This window comes from Musa acuminata, chromosome BXJ2-4 (genome assembly GCF_036884655.1).
Source record: "Musa acuminata AAA Group cultivar baxijiao chromosome BXJ2-4, Cavendish_Baxijiao_AAA, whole genome shotgun sequence".
NCBI classification, from domain to species: domain Eukaryota; kingdom Viridiplantae; phylum Streptophyta; class Magnoliopsida; order Zingiberales; family Musaceae; genus Musa; species Musa acuminata.
This window is the reverse complement of record NC_088341.1, coordinates 45,601,500-45,620,313: the sequence shown is the minus strand read 5'-3', so window position 1 is coordinate 45,620,313 and position 18,814 is coordinate 45,601,500. Positions and strand designations below refer to the sequence as shown.

The window sequence follows — 18,814 nt, the reverse complement described above, 5'->3', positions numbered from 1 at the left end:
AAAAAACTCTAATTCTTTCTTCTTAGTTTTTTTATAAGTTTGTCTCTCCTATGATCCACAAGCATGTAAGAACAAGACTAATGATGTAAGATGAGTGATGTTACATGTAATATTTATGCTTTATAGACTCTATTTGATTTGGACTATATATGACTTGAGTGTATGAATACGTATGAGGTCAAGAAACGGGTTTGAGAAATGCCCACCCGATACTGTAGGATTCGGGTCCGGAGCCACCCTTAGATAACCCGACCCGGAGAAACTATAACTAACGTTCTCGGTCCGTTGAAAGGAGGAGACGGGGCGTTGGCCGCTTTGACTGGCCGTTCTTCCGCCCCTTCTTTCTGGTTCCCTCCTCCATGGCCGCTCAATCTGCTTTCACTGAGCCACTTCTCTCCACATGGACGCCCCGACGCTCCTCTTGCTCCCCGCTTCTTCTTCCCCCTCTCTTCCCCCTCTTTCTCCCTCTTCCTCCTCGCAACCATCGCCGCCTCCGCCTCCTCCTCGGCGTCCAAGCATCTCCTATCGCATCGGCATCTCGATCACCAATGCCACTTCACGGCAGGCGAGAGACGACGCGTGGTCCTGCCTGGTCATCCTCCTCACATTCTGGTTCTTCGGTACGCCCATCTTTGCGATTGTTGCCTAAATCATGATCCTCTACGACGATGGTACTGATGTTCTGAGCCGGCAGCCTCCATGACGTTGATCCTCGGTTTCTATGGCTCCTCCAACCTCGTCTTGGGCCCGAATTCCTCCCGGATTCTGCGGGCCAATTCATGGTTCGTGCAGGATATACAGGTCGGCAGGCACCAGATCCTTCGCCTCGATGCCCCGCTTCGATGGTTTACATCATGCTTTTTGCAGGTTAAAGCGGAAGAGGGGTTGAGGCTCGTCCCGACGCTGTATGGGTTTCTTGAGCCTCCGCCGCTCGACGTATTGACGACGTGGTCGGAGAACCGAAACGTGTCCATGCCATCCAACTTCCACCAGGCAAGACTCGATGGATGTTTCTTTAGGCTTATAATTGCTTTCCGCATGCTTGTTTCAATAACAGGAGAGTGTGGGTTACATGATGCAGGAATGGATATACTATCTCAACGAGGGTGCTCAAGTCGAGATTACTTACAGCGTGAAATCACATGGCACATACCCATTGATCCTCGTCATCGCGCAAGGTGATTAGCATCTTGTCTTTTATCTCAATAACACAAGTTTAACCAGCGAAGCTTACAATTGTGTGGCTCAGATTTTTGTTAGGATTTAGTATAAAAGGCCATGACACCTACTGAATTCAAACATGTGGATTAATGTTCTCCAAAGTGGAAAATGGATGATAAGGAGCTATTATTAGTTATCCAGAAGCAAACGGGCTGGAAGGTCAACAATTTAATATGATATCTTTAATATCATGAGTTCATGACCACAAATCACTCCCAGAGAAAAGTTTTTCGTCTCTTGGTAAATAGTGTCATCTATTCTTTAGTAACTATGAAGTGCCATGAACCACAGCACTAGGATACCAACCCCTGAAGCTGCAGGAGGAATGCAACCACCTCATTTTTGTAGATTTCATAGGAAGATCCCAAGCTTCAGGTGACTAGGGTTTAAGAATATCTTTTTGAACCCTTGTAGGAGCTGATAGAAAATTTAGTTGCATGAACTTCTTTTTTCACTCTTTTTATTCCTTTGGTACCTTCACAAGAAAAGAAAAGTTCTGAAACATCCTCATCCTCTTGCTTTTGGCCATGAATAATTGCATGTTTGATGACACTTGTTAACATCTAAAGATGTCCTTCATGTACAAAGATCGGGCATTTGTCCCCTCATGATGTTAGTAACATTGAATCACAATCAGGTAATTATAAAATAGCATTGTTGTTTTATGCATCATTTTCTAGTAAACAACGAGAACAAGCCTTAATATCCCAGCTATTCTTTCATTTAGGAAAAGATATTGTTGTTAGGCACCATATTAGATTGTTATTGTCCTGGTAATATGATCTTATATTTAGTCATAACAAAGGGAAACAGCTGAAATTTGAGTCGGTCTGTGTAACACAATCATCTACAATCATTTCTAGAGTGTAATTGATAAATGTAACTTAATGATCATTCACATTTTATAAATCTATATGGCTTATAAATGGATCTACCTTGTTTTAGGCAGATTGGAGAGTCACATGGATACCATTTTTCAATTATATTCACCTTCTAATTACTGTCTCAGTAGAAAATAGATATATTATTGCAGTTATATTTACTGTTCTTCACGTTGAAGCAAATTCTGATCAAGCACCCTGATCTAATGGCCAATACTTTTGTTTTAGGCAAGGACGACCTTGTTCAATGGATTGAGCGACCATCACATCCTAATATAACACTGTCATGGTCACTCATACATGGTAAGGCTCTTAAGCAATGACATTAAGAACTTTCTGATGGAGTTAGAAAGTTGATTGAATTTGACAATTCAAATACAGGTAATGGAAAAATTCAGCAGACTATTGACAAGCCTTCTGATTATTATATTGCTGTGGGTAATTTGAACAACATAGAAATCCAGGTACATATTGCATTTGCTAACTTTTATTTTACTTTTCATAATAGCACTCAATGGATTATGAATTATCACAGTTTAGTCTGGAGAGTATCATGCTTTACTCTAGTGAAATATTTTATCATAGATTTGTGGATTCTACTAGTGTCCTTGTTTCTTACTGCAATTTTTGTCAGCTTGTACTTGAGGGCTTGAATGAGCAAATTGTTTTTCCTGCATTGGTGCTTTTGAGCAGTTTGAGCATGGGTAAATTCTGTGCATTCACTTGAGAAGCAGGAAAATCTTGCAAGTGGAGAGGGATATCACTCTAGCATCAGTTTGACCCTAGACAATTACTGCATTTCTGCAGTGTTCTTGAAATTATGAGGATTAAGTTCCTTCAAATTTCTAGGCAGATAATTCTGTAGGTATCATGGTCTTTCAATCTTTATGTTCAACTTATTTTAATTCTGACTACTTATACCACATTTTTTCTCAATCTTAACTGTTAACACCCCCATGAGTTCCAAAGATTAAAATTTTTATCGGGTCCATCCAACCGCAAATCGCATATTAGGTGATTTTGCACTCCAGGATTGTATGCTTTATGAAATCAGGCAGTTCAATGAAAATTCTCTCTCTCTCTATCTCTCTCTCTCTCATTCATGGAGAGACTTAATGAAGTTTTTCAGCTCTGAGCAACAAAATCAATATAGCATGATAAAAAAATTGCAACAAAATCCAAGTCATTGGGCTTCAACATATAGACCTTTTATTTCATAACTGTTTTAGGGACATAAAACAAAAACAGTCATAAAAAAGGAAATGGTTAAACTATCCTAAAATTAAAATAATTGTTAAATAAAAGAAATAGGTGAAACAGCTAGGAAATGGCTAAAATATTTGATCAAGTCAATGAAATTAAACCAATAAATTTGTGTTAAGCTATATTTAAGTGGAGAGGAGAAATTTTAAGTTTTTTTCTCTTTCAATGTTAACAAAAGACATTGTGACAAAGAAAATATATTTACCAGGAACCAAGGCAGCTGGTGTGTGTGGTATTAGCATCACAACTTTAAGATAGGTCAAGCTAACTTAACTGCATCTATGTTTCACAGCTATTCTTGATCTATCAGTACTTAATCCCTAATTCTTTGTTGTACTTGAATTGCATCTGTTTTGATAGTTATTTGAAACATAAAATTGAATATGATGCACATTAGCAATAGTGTTAAACTTCCTGATGAGTTCACTTTAGTTTTCTGCTTTTTCCATCTATATTAATCTCAGTGTATATCTTGAATTATTTTTCCTCAAACATTGGTTTCTTGAAACAGGTTCAACTAACCTTCAGAATCCAGGCAGTCTTGTACAATACAACTGGGGCATATTACAAATGTTCACTACATCATAGGTTCTGTGCTTTGAAGTTGTCCTTACAAAGGGCCAATGTTGCAATTCTAACAACTCCAGCCCCAGACCCAGTAAAAGCCTCATCATTTGACTTTTTTTCTTATGCATATAGATGCTTCCTTCCAAGAATAGTCATTTTCCATTTGCATATTGAAGGAAATTCAAATGAATACAGACCTGAAGTGCTTCAAGTGCCCAAGTCATGCATCTAACATTAACTGATTGATTATGATGTTCGTACAGAGGATTTGCTCATGAACATTAGAATTAAAATAATTTAAAAACATAAGATAGCATGTAGCTCTTACCAGTCTCATTATCATCCAACTTTTCTGTGGCTTTAAATTTATTGTTCAATAGACTGACGAGGAAATCTGATGTTTTGTATATTTTGACTAAGCAATTGCAAGTCATAGCTACATCCATATATAATTTTAAAAGTGTCAACCTTACGAACTGAATTAAAGATTTTTCATTTGTTATTTCTTGATGGCATATAACTCATGATTTTCCCTATCTTATTGGAAAAGCTAATTAAGAAACAATATATTTATTTATTAGATGAAATGGCTCCACATCCTACATATTAGTTCTAACAACAGTTGTTTGGAGGATCAGCTCATGGTATTTCCCTGGCATTACATTAGAGCTTTCTTCACAGAATACCAAATTGTTTCACAGTTCTTGTTCTTTATTTTTTGAATTTTTCACAAACTCATTTAGCTCTTAGTCTAAGTTGTGCTTAACTAATCATAGCTAATCTCGTGCAAGATATGGCTGCTGATTTTGTTCAGGATGCCAACTGAAAGTGTTTTTGGATAAAAGTAGTACTTGTTGCTGTGTCTCTCTCCCTCTCTTTTTTTCATTGTTTATAAACTTGAAGGGGTGGTTAACGGTCACCTATGCCCTTTAATTGCAACCTGGAATCTATGACCCCTGATCAGTGCATGCAGTTTCAAATGATGAATTACTTTCCTGCCAAGGGGAAAAATTATAAGTACCATGATCCCTTGATGTACTAGATTTGTTTAGTAGATCTTAAGTGATCTTATGAGTTGGTTCTTAAGTTCGAACATGTTGTTTCATCACTGGAAATGCCACATGAAACTTCTTGTTCAGAGGTACTAATGCATCATCTCATTAGACTATGCAGATTAGTGAATGGTATGTTAAGCTGTCATATGGGCCCCGGTGGATTACTTATTTTGCAGGATCAGGTAACTGTATCTACCTACTTGCCTATCTAACTTTCTATTATTCTGTAGTTATTCTTCAGTGATTTTTTTTTTTGGCTGGTGTAGGTCTGATGACTCTAATGATTTTCATGGCGTTCCAAATATTTAGCAGTCTACAGTGTGACACTCAAGAAAATACTACTCATCAAACAGCAGAGGTGACAACCGAGAGGCGTCCTCTGCTTGCTAACAAGGATGATGACAGTCAGAGCTTAGGATCATCCTATGAATCTGTTTCCCATGATGAGGAAGATATTGAAGAGCAGCCTGCAACGGGACCAGAGTTGCTTAAAGATGGGGAAATCAACAACTCCCAAGAGCTCTGCGCCATCTGTTGTGATGCTCCGAGGGATTGTTTCTTTCTTCCTTGTGGACACTGTGCCATGTGCTTTACATGTGGGACAAGGTAATGTTATTACAAATTCATTGAAATGGTTATGCCGTTGCCTTGAAGTTAATAATTTCCATCAAATTCAGAAATGAACTACCAGGGACTGATCAAGTATATCTTGATCATGCAGGATATTGGATGAGGCTGGCATATGTCCCATCTGCCGGAGGAAGATGAAGAAAGTGAGGAAAATTTTTGCAGTTTGAGGTGAATGGGTGATAATATGCCCCACTCGCAATTCCACGCGGTAATATAATTTGCATGCCCTGTTATTGTAGTGGTTGGCTTGAGATCATCCTAAGCACATAAGTTGGAAACCTCATTGTGCTGCTTCTTAATAAGATTGCATCTCAATCCTACTTGGTGGAAAAGGCTAGACGTTACATGAAGTTTAAACTCTAAAGACTAAAATGTTGTTCAGATCCTCATAGTGATCAGGATAAAGTTAAACACATGGTGATTATAGTTTGACAGGCCTAATATAATATGATGTATAACTATAATCAATGCCTTTTCACTGTGTACTTTGTTTTCAAGAGCTCTAAGTTGGAATTTTTGTCTGCTCCACTGCTGCTATTTATGTTTATGGTAGATGATTAGTTTTTTCAAAGTTATATCATTGCTCCTATTCCCTAATTTTTCAAAGTCCTAAGTCTCAATTACTTAGGATTAGTTACATGAATATTTTATCATCATTGAGACCGGTAAAAATATTTGATAATTCTACATTATCATATTTTTTTATATAGTTAAAGCTCCATTCACAGAAAAACTATATTGGTGGGAAAGGTTATCCTCACTACACACAGGAATAGCATGCATGCTCATATATTTTACTGATGAATAAAAATATTATAAAATCAATTAAATTGTGTTATCTATTGCTACATCATTTAGTATTGACTTGGATCTTGATTTTAATTCATCTACATGAACCAAACATCAATTAAATTGGATTTCTATCTCTGATACAGATTTAGATCCCAACAATAAGCCAAACGTCCAGTTTTGTTTTAGAAAAAGAATATTTTCGTATTCTGTAACACTTATCTTTGTTAAAATCCCGTCCACCTTTAACCAAATCACCGACCGTAAAATCGAACCGGGATCGGTTTCCTACCACACATTGACCAAGCCGAGACGTTCAAGTATAAATCTCATCAGCTGCGTCGCACCAATCAACAAGCAGCCAACTGAAGCAATGGCTGAAGCCTCGCACTAGCGGGACCCGTATATCTCAGCCTGTCATCACGCGGTCGACAAGAGTGGGTGAGTCCGTATAGGTACATAAGAAGTGATACTCAAATAGGAGCATAGCTTCTCATGGCGGGAAAAGTCGTTGGAGACGGTTTAAACGAGTACTTTTCCGAAATAGCCCCTTTCTTATCGACTTACTACATCTCGCTCCTCGAACAATTCCATGTGCCCCCTTTTCTTGATTCATGACCCACATCTTAAGATTTTTCGATGTTCTGCCTCTGCGGCTGCCCCCATCGTTTCCGTCGTTGACATCCTTCGCAAGCCCCCAAGTGCTGGCTCTTGAGATGCCTCCGACATGGCCACGGCGAGAGCCTTGGCGGTCTCTTCGGTTAGAGCCCGTTGGCATTCTGCAACCGAGATCCATAAGAGAGGAGCGATCCGACCATACTCGCCGATGTCCTGTTCGTCGATTCGTTCAAGCCCTTCTCTGTAGTGCAAGCAAAAGGCTGCCGCGAAGTGGTGATAGAAAGACCAAGCACGCATAGCGGTCGGTGGCTGAGGCAGTAGGGTTTGGAGTCGTCATTGAAGCTGGAAAATAATTGGGCAAGAAACCAGTGCAGATCTCCAAATCGCGACGAAGATTGTGAGCCTCCACCGCCTTCAGTTACAACCATTTCTTGGGAGAGATGATGACGATGTCATGATCTTGGGAAAATGCATCGTTAATTGAGGGCTTCGCCATCATAAGGGGATAGATCATGAGTTGGGTGAGAGAATTGGCAAGGATCCTAGAAATCCTTCCGTTGCAAAAGCATTAACGTACCAGAAGAGGTGAGGCTTATTCAATTGGGGAGCTCTATTCACATGCACTTACTTTTGTCTGGACAGGAAATGCTCTTCAGAAGAACTCCAAGAATAAGCGCTAACCTGTCACATTTACAGGTACCTTTTCTTTCTTTTTTCGTGCAAGTTCTGTAAGAGCGTCATATGGTTTATATAAATTGAAGTGCTAACAACCAAGAAGTTGGAAACGGATTAAACAATTACAAAGTCATGTTGACCTCAAATCTGAGGAACTTAGATATGGACTCAGAAGATGCATTGCAGAATCATTTTAACAAACAAGTAAATCCCATTCTGCTTTTTAGTTTTCATTTAAAGCATGCCTAATGACTTGTGAGGTTTGGTTCTAAAAAATTAAACCGTTTTCCTGTTTCTGCCTTACATTCTTACTTGATTCACTGCTCCAAATTGGTAGATACTGATAAAAATTGTCATTCAATACATGAATACTCCCTGTAATTAGGTTTTGATAAGCATGTAGAAAGTGGCCAACACTTTCAATCTCTATTTGGTCCTCAACACACATTATGTGATAGATGCTATGGGTGTCTCCTTTGTATGTTGTATTAGAACCACTAGAAAGCAACTGTTTATAATGACATAGCACCTAGCAAGAAAGAGTGACTATCCTTCTCATTCATCCTTTCAAGGACCATGCTCTATGTATCTTCTTTTGCTAAGACAAGGTTTTGAGTACCAGACAAGCGAGAGCTTCAAGAGGTCAATTCCTACTTACTTTTCAATAAGAATCAATATCTCTCCATTTTGTTTGCACAACAGAGAACTTGCAATTTTCCAGTGCTTTTGTGTTTTCTCTTATATTAGATTGCCTATCTAGGTGGTAAACATAAATTTGAGAAATGCATCTTATTTTTTAGCATCACGTATTTTGAATTAGTATTACTTCAAGTATATGACAACACCATTAATCAGGTACTTATCAAATAGGCTTGAGGATATGATATATCTGTTTATGTGGCGGTGGCTTTGATACCCTTTTCTAAATATACTGGATATTTTGGATGGAGCACAAATTATGTGCATCACTTGATCTCTCTATCCTCTAGAGCTGTCTAATAATATTAGCAATTCGATAAGAAATAGTGAAGTCGTCATCTGTCATTTGCCACTAGGATATCATTATGTCCAGAATCCTCAAGTTTTAAAAGAACAAGCAGATTACATCTAGTAATAGAAAGCATTTCCAATTGTGATCGACTCTATGATATTGGTGATATAATTTATGATTGGTGAAACAATGCCTTGAGTGGTAACTTTCAACTATAAGCTGGTCTATAATTGTGTCCTACCTTCTTTCTTTTGGCCTGAAGGAGGTCCCAGTGGAACTTATTTTACTGCATTCTATAATGTAGATTATAATGTTTGAACTTCATGCTTAATAAGTCACATAAGTTGGACTTTATTTGCGTTCTTAGGTGCATATGTGGCCAATAATTTATTCTGCTTTATGATAAATTTCTTTATTGAGGTACAATGGAAAACACACAGCATAATCATACCAGGTACTGCAGGAAGTACAGAAGATACAGACTTCCCATATACGAGACTACTACTGGTTCCACCAGGCAGGCCAAAGCAATAAAAAAGGAATCAAACACTTCAACCTGCTGTGTGGCTTTCTAGGATACGAGTCCAGATCCCTGTGGGTGCATGTTTTCGAGAAGCATTGTCAATTTTGACTGGCCAGCCTACAGTATTTTCTACTGATTCTGGTATATTAAAATGGCTGAGTAGATAGCCTCGGCCTCCTGAACATTAAGAAAGCAGTCCTTTATTGTACTGTGTTCATGTTGGAAGAGAGAGGCAGGATATCCGTCAGCGTGAATGACCAGGCTCCTTTAATTGTATTACATCCCAGAGAAATAGCTCCACTTGAAATGTGAGCTGGATCCTGCTTAAGTTGCACTTTCCTGGACAGGGGAAGAAGAAAAAGCTTTCAAGGACACACTATCAAGAACTGACTTGGCCAATCATATGAGAAAATTCTTCTCGTCCACCGATCGTGATGACTGTTGATAGCTATTACACTTAATATAAATAGTTTGGATCCATTTGGATCAATTGGATGTTTGACTTTGGATAGTATCTATTGGAATTGATGGCTTCACCTACAGCAAATTCAGTACAGCATCATATTGAATCTTTGTTGTCCAATCAGAATATAAATGCCCCCCAATGATTTAAGTGAAGCTTGACTTGGATGATACATGGTTCAACAACATCAGCTGTGTTCCACATAATTATTGTTCACTGAATACCCTATTGCAATGAAATCTCTCATGGTATTCGTGGGAAATGTTGATACATAATAGAGTGGACAGGATGCCAAATTCTCTTATCAGTTACAGTAGCTGTTGATGAAGTTGAATGTTTCTCATGCTCTTTTGCCTACAAATTCAAGCATCTGAATTTTCTCTTCCAAGCCAGCAATTTAGGTTTGAATGGGGATGTCGACCCATCCAATTCAATCCTCCTTTAGAAGAACAAAACCTACCTTGTGATCTGGTACATTCAATCAATGAGTTATGCTGTTCTTTTTTATTCTCGATTTGCTTAGCAGGTGTGATTCATGAGATTGTTCTCCTGCCACAGATAAAAGATTTAAGTGCTCAAAGAACACCCACCTCATGAAGAGAGGTAAAGCATTTAGATGTCTCGCTTGCAAAAGCACATACCTCGAATGGCGGATGGAAGAGATGTCTGCGGATCCAACGGCTCTGGTGCATCGTAAGTGATGAATTATTATTATTATTATTATTATTACCCTCTTTTTCACATGAAGTAAAAGGAAACCAATAAACAACTGCATAATTCAATTTGGCAAAATTTGGTGGTCGTTCGACAGAACGCATAAAAGAACGAACGCTTCATTCAACGTTCATAATTACAATCAAATTGCAAAATTTGCTACCATTTTGTTGTATAATTAATCGGTTAAGACATAATTTTTTTTCCTCCAAATCATAATTGCTAAAATCTTTTTGCTTGTAAGATACGATTGTCTATCCTGACTATTCTCACATTTTACATTGTTAAACAGTTGGGCATTAGGTTTCCATCTATATGCAAAGATTATAGTGGTTAAAATGTCACGTTAAACTGTTATAGCCTAAGGAGTCGAGCATTAAATTTGGCATCCCAAGCTCCAAAAGTCTACCTCATTTTCACACAGCCAACAGGTAAAAAAAGAAAATAGTAACAAACCCATTATTTACATAAACATGACAATTAGTAAAATCACATAATTTTCCTTATTGACATGTATATGTATATATTAATATATTCCCTCAACAATATATATATTACAATTTCCACCCTTTTAAATTTATAAATATATTCTACCTTCTCTCTTTCTAAAAAAAGATAATCTCTTTTCACCCCTAATTAGGCCTATAAACAACCTTCTAAGCCTAGATATATATAAGTTTTACATTGTTGAATGACTAATATAAGGTTTTTTTTGTATCGAATTTATAACACTTCATATGTTTTGGTACAATCTAATATACAATTCTTCATTTTTTTTTTTGGTGATACATGTTGGTATACCGTCAAATATACTGCCAACCCTATAATATTGGTGTCGGACTAATATTTTATTTTTGGTTTCGGATCAACATCCATATATGTTGCTTTAATGAGGATATTAGTGCGTATATAAATTTTGAAATAATACATATACAAATACAAGTACTATAAGGGTATACATATGTGTAAAAAGGAATTATAAAAAGGTAAGTAAAAATAAATGGTTAAATATAAAACACCCAATTTATAGAATTCAATTTAGAGGGATGAATGTGTAAATCAATGGTTTTGTGGTGGGAGATGTGCAATCATTCCAAGAATAAAAATAAATGAGGAAGAGGGCGGTGAAGAAAGCGATGGGAACCTAAGAAATATAATTCCAAAAGCCGGTGGGTTTTGAGAGAGGAATCCCAGCAAATTACAAATACAGCACTCCTTTTTTTTTCTTATTTCTTTCGCCCTGTCCTCTAACCCCTTTCCTCTCGTCATCGGAGAAAGCAGACCGAGACAGGACGATTTTTATACCCCCCGCAGCTCCGATCTCATTTCTTGATTCCTCTCGATCCCTTCGGAGCGGGATCAAGATGTCGTCCCCGAGCAAGCGCCGCGAGATGGACCTGATGAAACTGTAGATCTCCTCAGAAAAAAAAGAACCCGACCTTGATCCGATGATATTGTTTCGTTTCGTTTGCCCTGATCATGTTCTTGTTTCCTGTGGTGGGCAGGATGATGAGTGACTACAAGGTGGAGACGGTTAACGATGGGATACAAGAATTCTTTGTGGATTTCCATGGCCCGAGCGAGAGTAATCCCATCCGCTATTTGTTCCTGCCTCGGGTTCCTTTTTTGCTTGACGATCTGATTTTTTTATTAGGAGTCGGCACTCTGTATTGCTTGTTTTGGTTCCCTTTCTTGATTAGTGTCTTGTCGGTTTTAGATGTTGGAGAGTAGCAGCGAGTTGATACTATTTGTTTTGTTGAGGCTTTCATCTCTTTTTCTTTCCCTTTTAACATTTCCTTGTTAATCAGAAAGAGAGCTTGTATTTTGGTTTTGACATGTTTGATATTTGATTTACTAGTTTCTGTAGGTCATATCACCTCAACTGCTTGCTCAACTTTGGTTCCTTTTTCGCTGTTGCAATGAGATTTAGAGGTTAAAATTTTAGCATTAATGTGTGCGATTGTGATTTTTGGATTAGTCATTGAAAATGATTAGATTGGCTATGCAGCCCTTTATATTTGATCGCTAGTGTTTTATATTTGATATTTTAGTGGAACTATTTTTTTGCCTCTCGATACTTGATCATTTCGTTTACTTTTGTTGGACTCGCTGGTGGTAAAGTAAGAGGGTTTCTTGTTTAATTGTTGACATTACAGGTCTTTATCAAGGAGGAGTGTGGAGGGTGAGGGTGGAACTGCCAGATGCTTATCCTTACAAATCTCCATCAATTGGCTTTGTTAATAAGATATATCATCCTAATGTAGATGAAATGTGAGTGTTTGAGTGCAATTTTATCTTGTTTCATTTTTCCAGTAAAATATATTCTTCCACTTCCTCTAACTTTTTGTTACCCACTGACAATGATTTAGACAAACTCTGAATATTAAGATTTCACATATTTAGCCTGCCAAATTTGCAGGTCTGGTTCAGTTTGTTTGGATGTCATCAACCAAACTTGGAGTCCCATGTTTGGTAATATAACTTACCCCTTATCATTTTCATCCGTTTAATTGATAATTGGCATATAATGCAATGTGTGATAGCTGACAATTAGCCAATTCTGTTTGTTGGAAGTTAATGATCTGCTATTTTTCTGTCAGATCTTGTCAATGTATTCGAAGTTTTCCTTCCACAACTTCTTTTATATCCAAATCCTTCAGATCCATTGAATGGGGAGGCTGCAGCACTAATGATGCGTGATCGACCTGCTTATGAACAAAAAGTGAAAGGTGATGGATTTTTTTTATCTTAATGTATATGTTTATAGATTCTACATATTTCATGCTTGTTTTATCTCTCATCTATGCACTTTTTAGGTTCGTTCCATCATCTGTAAGATGATAGCAGTCTGCAACAGTCTCCTAACAGAGTCCTATACAAACATTTTGTGCACATGAATCTAGGGACTTCATTTTGATAGAGAGATAAAAGTTGCCCAATTAGGTGGTTTTCTCCCATCAGTTTGGTGTTTATTTATTGCACTGAACTGCGTCTGTTGGAAGCTTGCTCTTGCGTATCTGTTTCTAGTGAATATGTTGGAATGTATCAAAATGAGGTAGCATATGAGGTTAGAAGGGTAAACTGAGAGTGAGGGTCCAGATGTATCTGTTTGTAGTGAATATGTTAGAATGTATCAAAATGAGGTAGCGTATGAGCCTATGAGGTTAAAAGGATAAACTGAGAGTGAGGGTCCAGATCCAAAAGAACTAATTATATAGTGACAAGTATAAATAAAACAAGCTCATTCTTTGCATTTTCTGTCCTGTGTTTGTGTCTGAATTGTAAAATTAATGGTCCTCTTTTGTAAACTAGTAAATCGCGTTGCCAGAACTACAAGGATGATGGATTATAATTTGAAATCTTTGCATCAACTATTTGTCTTCCGGCTGTGAGGTTCTAGCTTGGTAACACCCAGAATGATGATGGCATACCTGAAAATTAGATGTCGTGGGGAGAGTGTTGCATTAAGTGATTTTCAATATAAGCTAATCTAATTATATGTGAAGGTGGCAAGAGATAGTTGAAAAGTAATTGACTGTTGGCTTTACTTCACCAATAAGGAAAAAGGAGTAGAATTTTACTTGTGACTTTCCACCAGATGTGGAGTTGTTAAAAGTTAAGTTGGAATGATGGTTTGGAGAATAAGCAACCAAAATAATTAACCAATTAAAAATTTCCACCTTTTCTAAGTTGGTTGTTTCGATTGTATGTATGCTAAAAAAGATTTGATTCTTTATCTGATGAATCAAATAATCAATGAGATTAATTTCTTCCTGTGAAGTTTGTATTAGTAGTATCATTTCTGTTTTCCTAATAAATGCTACTTAGCAAATAAAACATATCTTCTAAAGCAATTTTAACTGTTTTGATCTTCTGATATTACAAATTCTGTTCCAAATATTTTAAATTTACTTGGGTCAGGCATTGGTTGTAGATGCTGAGTTATTCCTTTCGCTGTTGCTTAGATGTTAGTTTTGTCTTGACAGTGTTTTTTTGGTTTTGTAAAAAATAAAAGTAAATCATTCTAATATAAGTTGGTGTAGAAATTTTGAGAACTTTTTTCTTATTTGTTGAAGTTGATAAAGAATACTGAGGGATACAGTGTGTGGTATTAATGCCATGTGCCTTACCTAATAATCTTACACCTAGTGCACCTAAAGAAAAGAAATACAGATATTACCCAACCAGACCACAATAGCTTCATGATTTGGAAATATTTCATCATCAGAATTTGTTTATTCTCCATTATCTTTATGAATCAGTCTAAGTTAGGAGCAATCAATTGTGAATCGGATCAGCGTTAACCAGTGTAGTAATTAAACCCGTTTATTTGCATCAGGTTTTCAGCATTCTCATAGGAAAGAACCTAAGTATTACTTTATTATATTCGCCACTTTCCTGCTTTCTTGCAGCATGAATCTAGTTACTACATGCAGCATCGATGCAGCTAAGGGATTAGTGGACTGTATCATGTGGAAGTATAGCATGATATAGTGCAAAAGGAAAGTAGTGAATACATTTGGCTTTCATTTTCATGTTATTTAGCATATTTAATGGGTTGACGAAAGATTCTAAAGTAGTTTATCTTGCCAGAATTTGCGAACCATTGGACATATCTGTATTTCTGAAACTAATTTATTTTTGACATGATTTATTTCTGCTAATAAATCAGTTGTATAAGAGTAGTGGCTAATTCCTGGACCTGCAGTAAACAAAATTGAGACAGCATATATGTTGGCTGCTGAAGTGTGATAGAGGATCTAATGTTAGTCTCGACTCATTATTTATCTCATTCGGAACCAAAATACCTTTACAGTTTTTTTTTTTTTTTAATTTCTATGTAAACTGAATTATGCTGTTGAAAAGACTAGCTATTCTATGTTGTTTTTAAAGATTTTTCAATCTTTTGTATTCCAGTTTCTAATTGCTCCTGTTTTTCCCTCATTATCCAGAATACTGTAAAAAATATGCAAAGCCTGAAGACATAGGCGCTTCTCCTGAAGATGAATCAAGCGAGGAAGAGCTGAGTGAAGATGAATATGATTCTAGTGATGAGCAAGTGGTGGGAAAACCTGACCCTTGACATGCATTATCTTGTTTCAGATACCCGCTGGAAAATCAAACTCTTTCATTTCTTGGTGCCATTGTAAATAAGCATACTCAAATCATGAATTTATTTATGGTTCATTGCATGAATGGACTTAGTGGGACCAGGTGCTGGAGTGGAGCACTCCATGTAGATCCAAGACTTGGATTTCAAGATCACTCATGCTCTGCCATGCCATCCCCTTTTTAAAGTCATCTCAAGTTGTTGTTGTTGTTGTTGTTTTCTAATTTCTCTTCGGATCGTTAGCTGTCCCCAATTGACTTTTGCCCTGTTCAGCCCTAAATGAGAACCATCTTAAAGAGTTTGATTATATTTTGGTATGACATTCTTAAGCTCTGAGCTTTTGTTGAAACTTAATTCATCCCCTTCGCATGAATCCTCTCTACTTTTTAAAGTATGTCATCCTAAATAAGATTGTGTAATTCAACAAAATGGATATATATTTCCTACCAACAGTTGTGTTTCTGGTATCGATTTTGGTGACTTCAACAACTGATATATTCCATCAGCAGTTTGAAGTATGCGTCTGCATCACCGTTCTCTCTTTAACTTGGTTTGTGGTGCTCCTGTTCCGTGTGTGTGTGTGTGTGCGTGCGTGTCTGTGGTGGAATAGGCTTTTATTTTTTATCTTTACATTTTTTATTTTTTCCTCTTGATGTTTTTTCTAGCCTCTCTTTTCTCTCTGAAAGGTCATCATCCTCTACCCGTCTTCCCCCCCATCCCCAGCTATATGTATACCTTACCTCGTGTGTCCGTTCCTCACCGGAATTTGGTCATCAAAGTTGAAAAGGTATGCCCTCTTCATTCATGGCCTTTTGTTTCTACATGCTTCTCTTCCCTTCCTCTCGTTCCTTTTCCCAGTAAGCAATTCTACTTACTTCTTCTTCTGCTCTTACAGCTAATCTCTGTATATTTTGACTGGGTTTGCTTTGTCTCTTGTCTTTTGTGGCTGCATGAAATGATCCAACTTCACAACCAAGTTCCCTGCTGATGATAGCTTACTTTGATTAACACCTATAAAAGGAAGGGAAGATGACTTCTAGTTAGCAATCACTTTGAAGCTCTTGTTTATACTTCACCCTATAATAGACTTACATCATATGTAGCTTATATAAGTGTTTCACCCAATAACATTTAGGCTCTCTCTCTCTCTCTCTCTAATAATAATAAAATGGAGTTCCAGCTGTTACTATTACAGACTAACTCGTATTTTTAAGGAATGCATTAGATAGCACTGAGAGGGTATTTGAATGAGGATTTGTAGGTCGTTTCTTAGGTTTGGGTCAGAGTAAGACGGAATTCTCGAGTACTTACTTTATCTGTTGTTATTCCCCCATAAAACTATTTAGTGCGTGTAAAGGGAGAAATGGATTCGCTCTAAATGGGCTGGCCCATTATAAATCTTGTAGGCCCAAACAGGGAGGCCCTAATTTGGACCGGAGCCGTTCCCCTTCTATATGCCGCTCCATTTTGTCTCTCCGTGTGTCAACCCTACCCCACCGCCGCCATCCTCATCGCTTCCCCCCGCTTCCGGGGGCGGGCAACTTCTCACCGCGTCCACGCGTCTTTCTTCTCTTCGACCTCGCGACCGGGTCCGGCTTCGTCGCTGGCACCTCGGACGGCGGCTCCGAAGCTCCAGGAGCTAGGTGGGAGAGGACCGGCGTGGAGGTCTTCCCTCCTCGCTGACATCCGCTGACCAAGGTTTGATCTAATTTCCCAAATCATCTTTCTCGGTCGCTCATACCATGAATCTTAAATCGGAGCCATTTATGGCCGTCTGATGATCTTTTCCTTGGCGATGAAGCGACCACAGTCTTCTATTTCTTTCCATATGTGCACAACTGCCAAATCCATATCGAGACGAAGTTCCTTCGTTAGATAGTTAGATTTGTGATACTTGCCTTGATCGTAATAAGTCTGCTAATTCCTTGTCTTTTTGGTTTGGTGGGTACAATTTGACTGTCTGTCTTTTTAGGTACCTGAAATTTGTTCAGTTCTAATAATTCCTTTTTTACTGGATGTTAGGATTTGGAAATGGAAAAGCATGGTCGAAAACCTGAACCCAACATCTTTGCAAGCGTATGGCGTTTCTTGCGTAGGTGCCTCTTTCTTGTGCTCGCCCTTGGTCCTATGCCCAACCATATCGCATTCATCATGGACGGGAACCGGAGATACGCCAAGCGAAGGAATGTGAAAGAAGGCACCGGTCATGGTGTTGGATTCACGACTCTTACCTCTATTTGTCAATACTGTTATGAAATGGGCGTGAAGTATGTGACCGTGTATGCTTTCAGTATTGACAACTTCAAGCGAAAACCAGAGGAGGTCCAGTCGCTTATGGATCTGATGAAGGAAAAGATTGATGAGTTGTTAGAGGAGGATAGCATTGTGCAAAAATATGGTTTTAGGATCAACTTCTGGGGAAGCCTGGACCTGTTGAGTGAGCCGGTAAGGTTGGCAGCTGAGAAGGTAATGACACACACTGCCGATAACACTGGGCCAGTTCTCTCGATCTGCGTCGCCTATACTTCCACCAATGAGATCATGCGAGCCATCAAAAAATCGTGTGCGAGGAAGAGCTTCAGAACACAAGGGTATGTGAATTGTGACGGTGAATCGGTGTGCGAGGACAACAACGGTTACGTTACTGTGGCTGATTTAGAGGAGAACTTAGACACTGCTGATTGCCCAGACCCTGACATTGTTATTAGGACATCAGGGGAGGCTCGGCTGAGTAATTTTCTTCTTTGGCAGACTTCGTTGAGCCACTTGCAAAATCCAAACCCGCTGTGGCCTGAATTTTCTCTTAGGAACCTAGTCTGGGCTATCTTGGAGTACCAGAAGATCTATCCTTACTTGGAAGCAAGGAGAAGACTGGCTAAGAAGGAAAACTAAACCTGCTTATGATGCTTTGCTTTTGAGGCTTGTCATGCTATTCTGGATGTTATTGTACACTGTGGTTTTGAGCTTGTTTATCATCATCATGTGGGAGCACTGCTCTTGAGCCTTGCCTTCCAAGTATCATTTAGTTTGGTTGCTTTGTTGTCGCATTGAAGTGATGGATCAATGGTGGCGTCCCTCCATCTCCAATGTGAGATTGAAAAGGAAGGATGTACTGAAGATTATTATTCTTGTGAACAGAGGCATTTTGGTTGGAACATATCCAAGGCTGTCACAGTCGAGCTTTTCTTCTTGCCTATATATATATATATATATATATATATATATATATATATATATATGTATACACATATATACATATTTGTATGTATATATATATATATATATATATATATGTATATGAATACATAGATAAA

The 18,814-nt window shown here is 38.0% G+C and overlaps 3 protein-coding genes across 5 annotated transcripts; all 3 read left to right on the top strand.

Annotated features, from left to right (window-relative positions):
* Window positions 1-369: 369 nt before the first annotated feature.
* Window positions 370-6,145, top strand: LOC135611232 (E3 ubiquitin-protein ligase APD2-like). 2 transcript variants are annotated; one of them, XM_065106757.1, is made up of 10 exons: window positions 370-620; window positions 695-801; window positions 868-993; window positions 1,082-1,178; window positions 2,331-2,405; window positions 2,484-2,566; window positions 3,877-4,023; window positions 5,106-5,169; window positions 5,254-5,593; window positions 5,709-6,145. In XM_065106757.1, the coding sequence occupies exons 1-10, from the start codon at window positions 401-403 to the stop codon at window positions 5,782-5,784; spliced, it is 1,335 nt and encodes a 444-aa protein (XP_064962829.1). In that variant the 5' UTR covers window positions 370-400; the 3' UTR covers window positions 5,785-6,145. The 2 variants fall into 2 exon arrangements, with proteins under 2 accessions (XP_064962829.1, XP_064962828.1); XM_065106756.1 differs by having other exon boundaries at window positions 5,097-5,169.
* Window positions 6,146-11,570: 5,425 nt separating this feature from the next.
* On the top strand, window positions 11,571-15,807 carry LOC135611231 (ubiquitin-conjugating enzyme E2 4-like). Its single transcript, XM_065106755.1, has 6 exons — window positions 11,571-11,798; window positions 11,896-11,975; window positions 12,547-12,661; window positions 12,810-12,862; window positions 12,991-13,119; window positions 15,343-15,807. The coding sequence occupies exons 1-6, from the start codon at window positions 11,755-11,757 to the stop codon at window positions 15,471-15,473; spliced, it is 552 nt and encodes a 183-aa protein (XP_064962827.1). The 5' UTR covers window positions 11,571-11,754; the 3' UTR covers window positions 15,474-15,807.
* Window positions 15,808-16,156: 349 nt separating this feature from the next.
* Window positions 16,157-18,657, top strand: LOC103982354 (dehydrodolichyl diphosphate synthase CPT3). Of its 2 annotated transcripts, none has more exons than XM_065106753.1 (2): window positions 16,157-16,287; window positions 17,523-18,657. In XM_065106753.1, exons 1-2 carry the CDS (start codon window positions 16,228-16,230, stop codon window positions 18,390-18,392), a joined length of 930 nt encoding a protein of 309 aa, XP_064962825.1. In that variant the 5' UTR covers window positions 16,157-16,227; the 3' UTR covers window positions 18,393-18,657. The 2 variants fall into 2 exon arrangements, with proteins under 2 accessions (XP_064962825.1, XP_009397541.2); XM_009399266.3 differs by lacking the exon at window positions 16,157-16,287 and adding an exon at window positions 16,957-17,198.
* The last annotated feature ends 157 nt before the right edge of the window (window positions 18,658-18,814 follow it).

Excerpts from the sequence above, each read along its gene's own strand:
- LOC135611232 (XM_065106756.1), top strand. The coding sequence starts at position 401 with ATGGACGCCCCGACGCTCCTCTTGCTCCCCGCTTCTTCTTCCCCCTCT. Across the intron at positions 802-867 it reads GGTTCGTGCAGGATATACAG|GTTAAAGCGGAAGAGGGGTT; the intron begins GTCGGCAGGCAC and ends TGCTTTTTGCAG. Across the intron at positions 5,594-5,708 it reads TGCTTTACATGTGGGACAAG|GATATTGGATGAGGCTGGCA; the intron begins GTAATGTTATTA and ends TTGATCATGCAG.
- LOC135611231 (XM_065106755.1), top strand. The coding sequence starts at position 11,755 with ATGTCGTCCCCGAGCAAGCGCCGCGAGATGGACCTGATGAAACT. Across the intron at positions 11,799-11,895 it reads GAGATGGACCTGATGAAACT|GATGATGAGTGACTACAAGG; the intron begins GTAGATCTCCTC and ends TGTGGTGGGCAG. Across the intron at positions 12,662-12,809 it reads CATCCTAATGTAGATGAAAT|GTCTGGTTCAGTTTGTTTGG; the intron begins GTGAGTGTTTGA and ends CCAAATTTGCAG.
- LOC103982354 (XM_065106753.1), top strand. The coding sequence starts at position 16,228 with ATGTATACCTTACCTCGTGTGTCCGTTCCTCACCGGAATTTGGTCATC. Across the intron at positions 16,288-17,522 it reads TGGTCATCAAAGTTGAAAAG|GATTTGGAAATGGAAAAGCA; the intron begins GTATGCCCTCTT and ends ACTGGATGTTAG.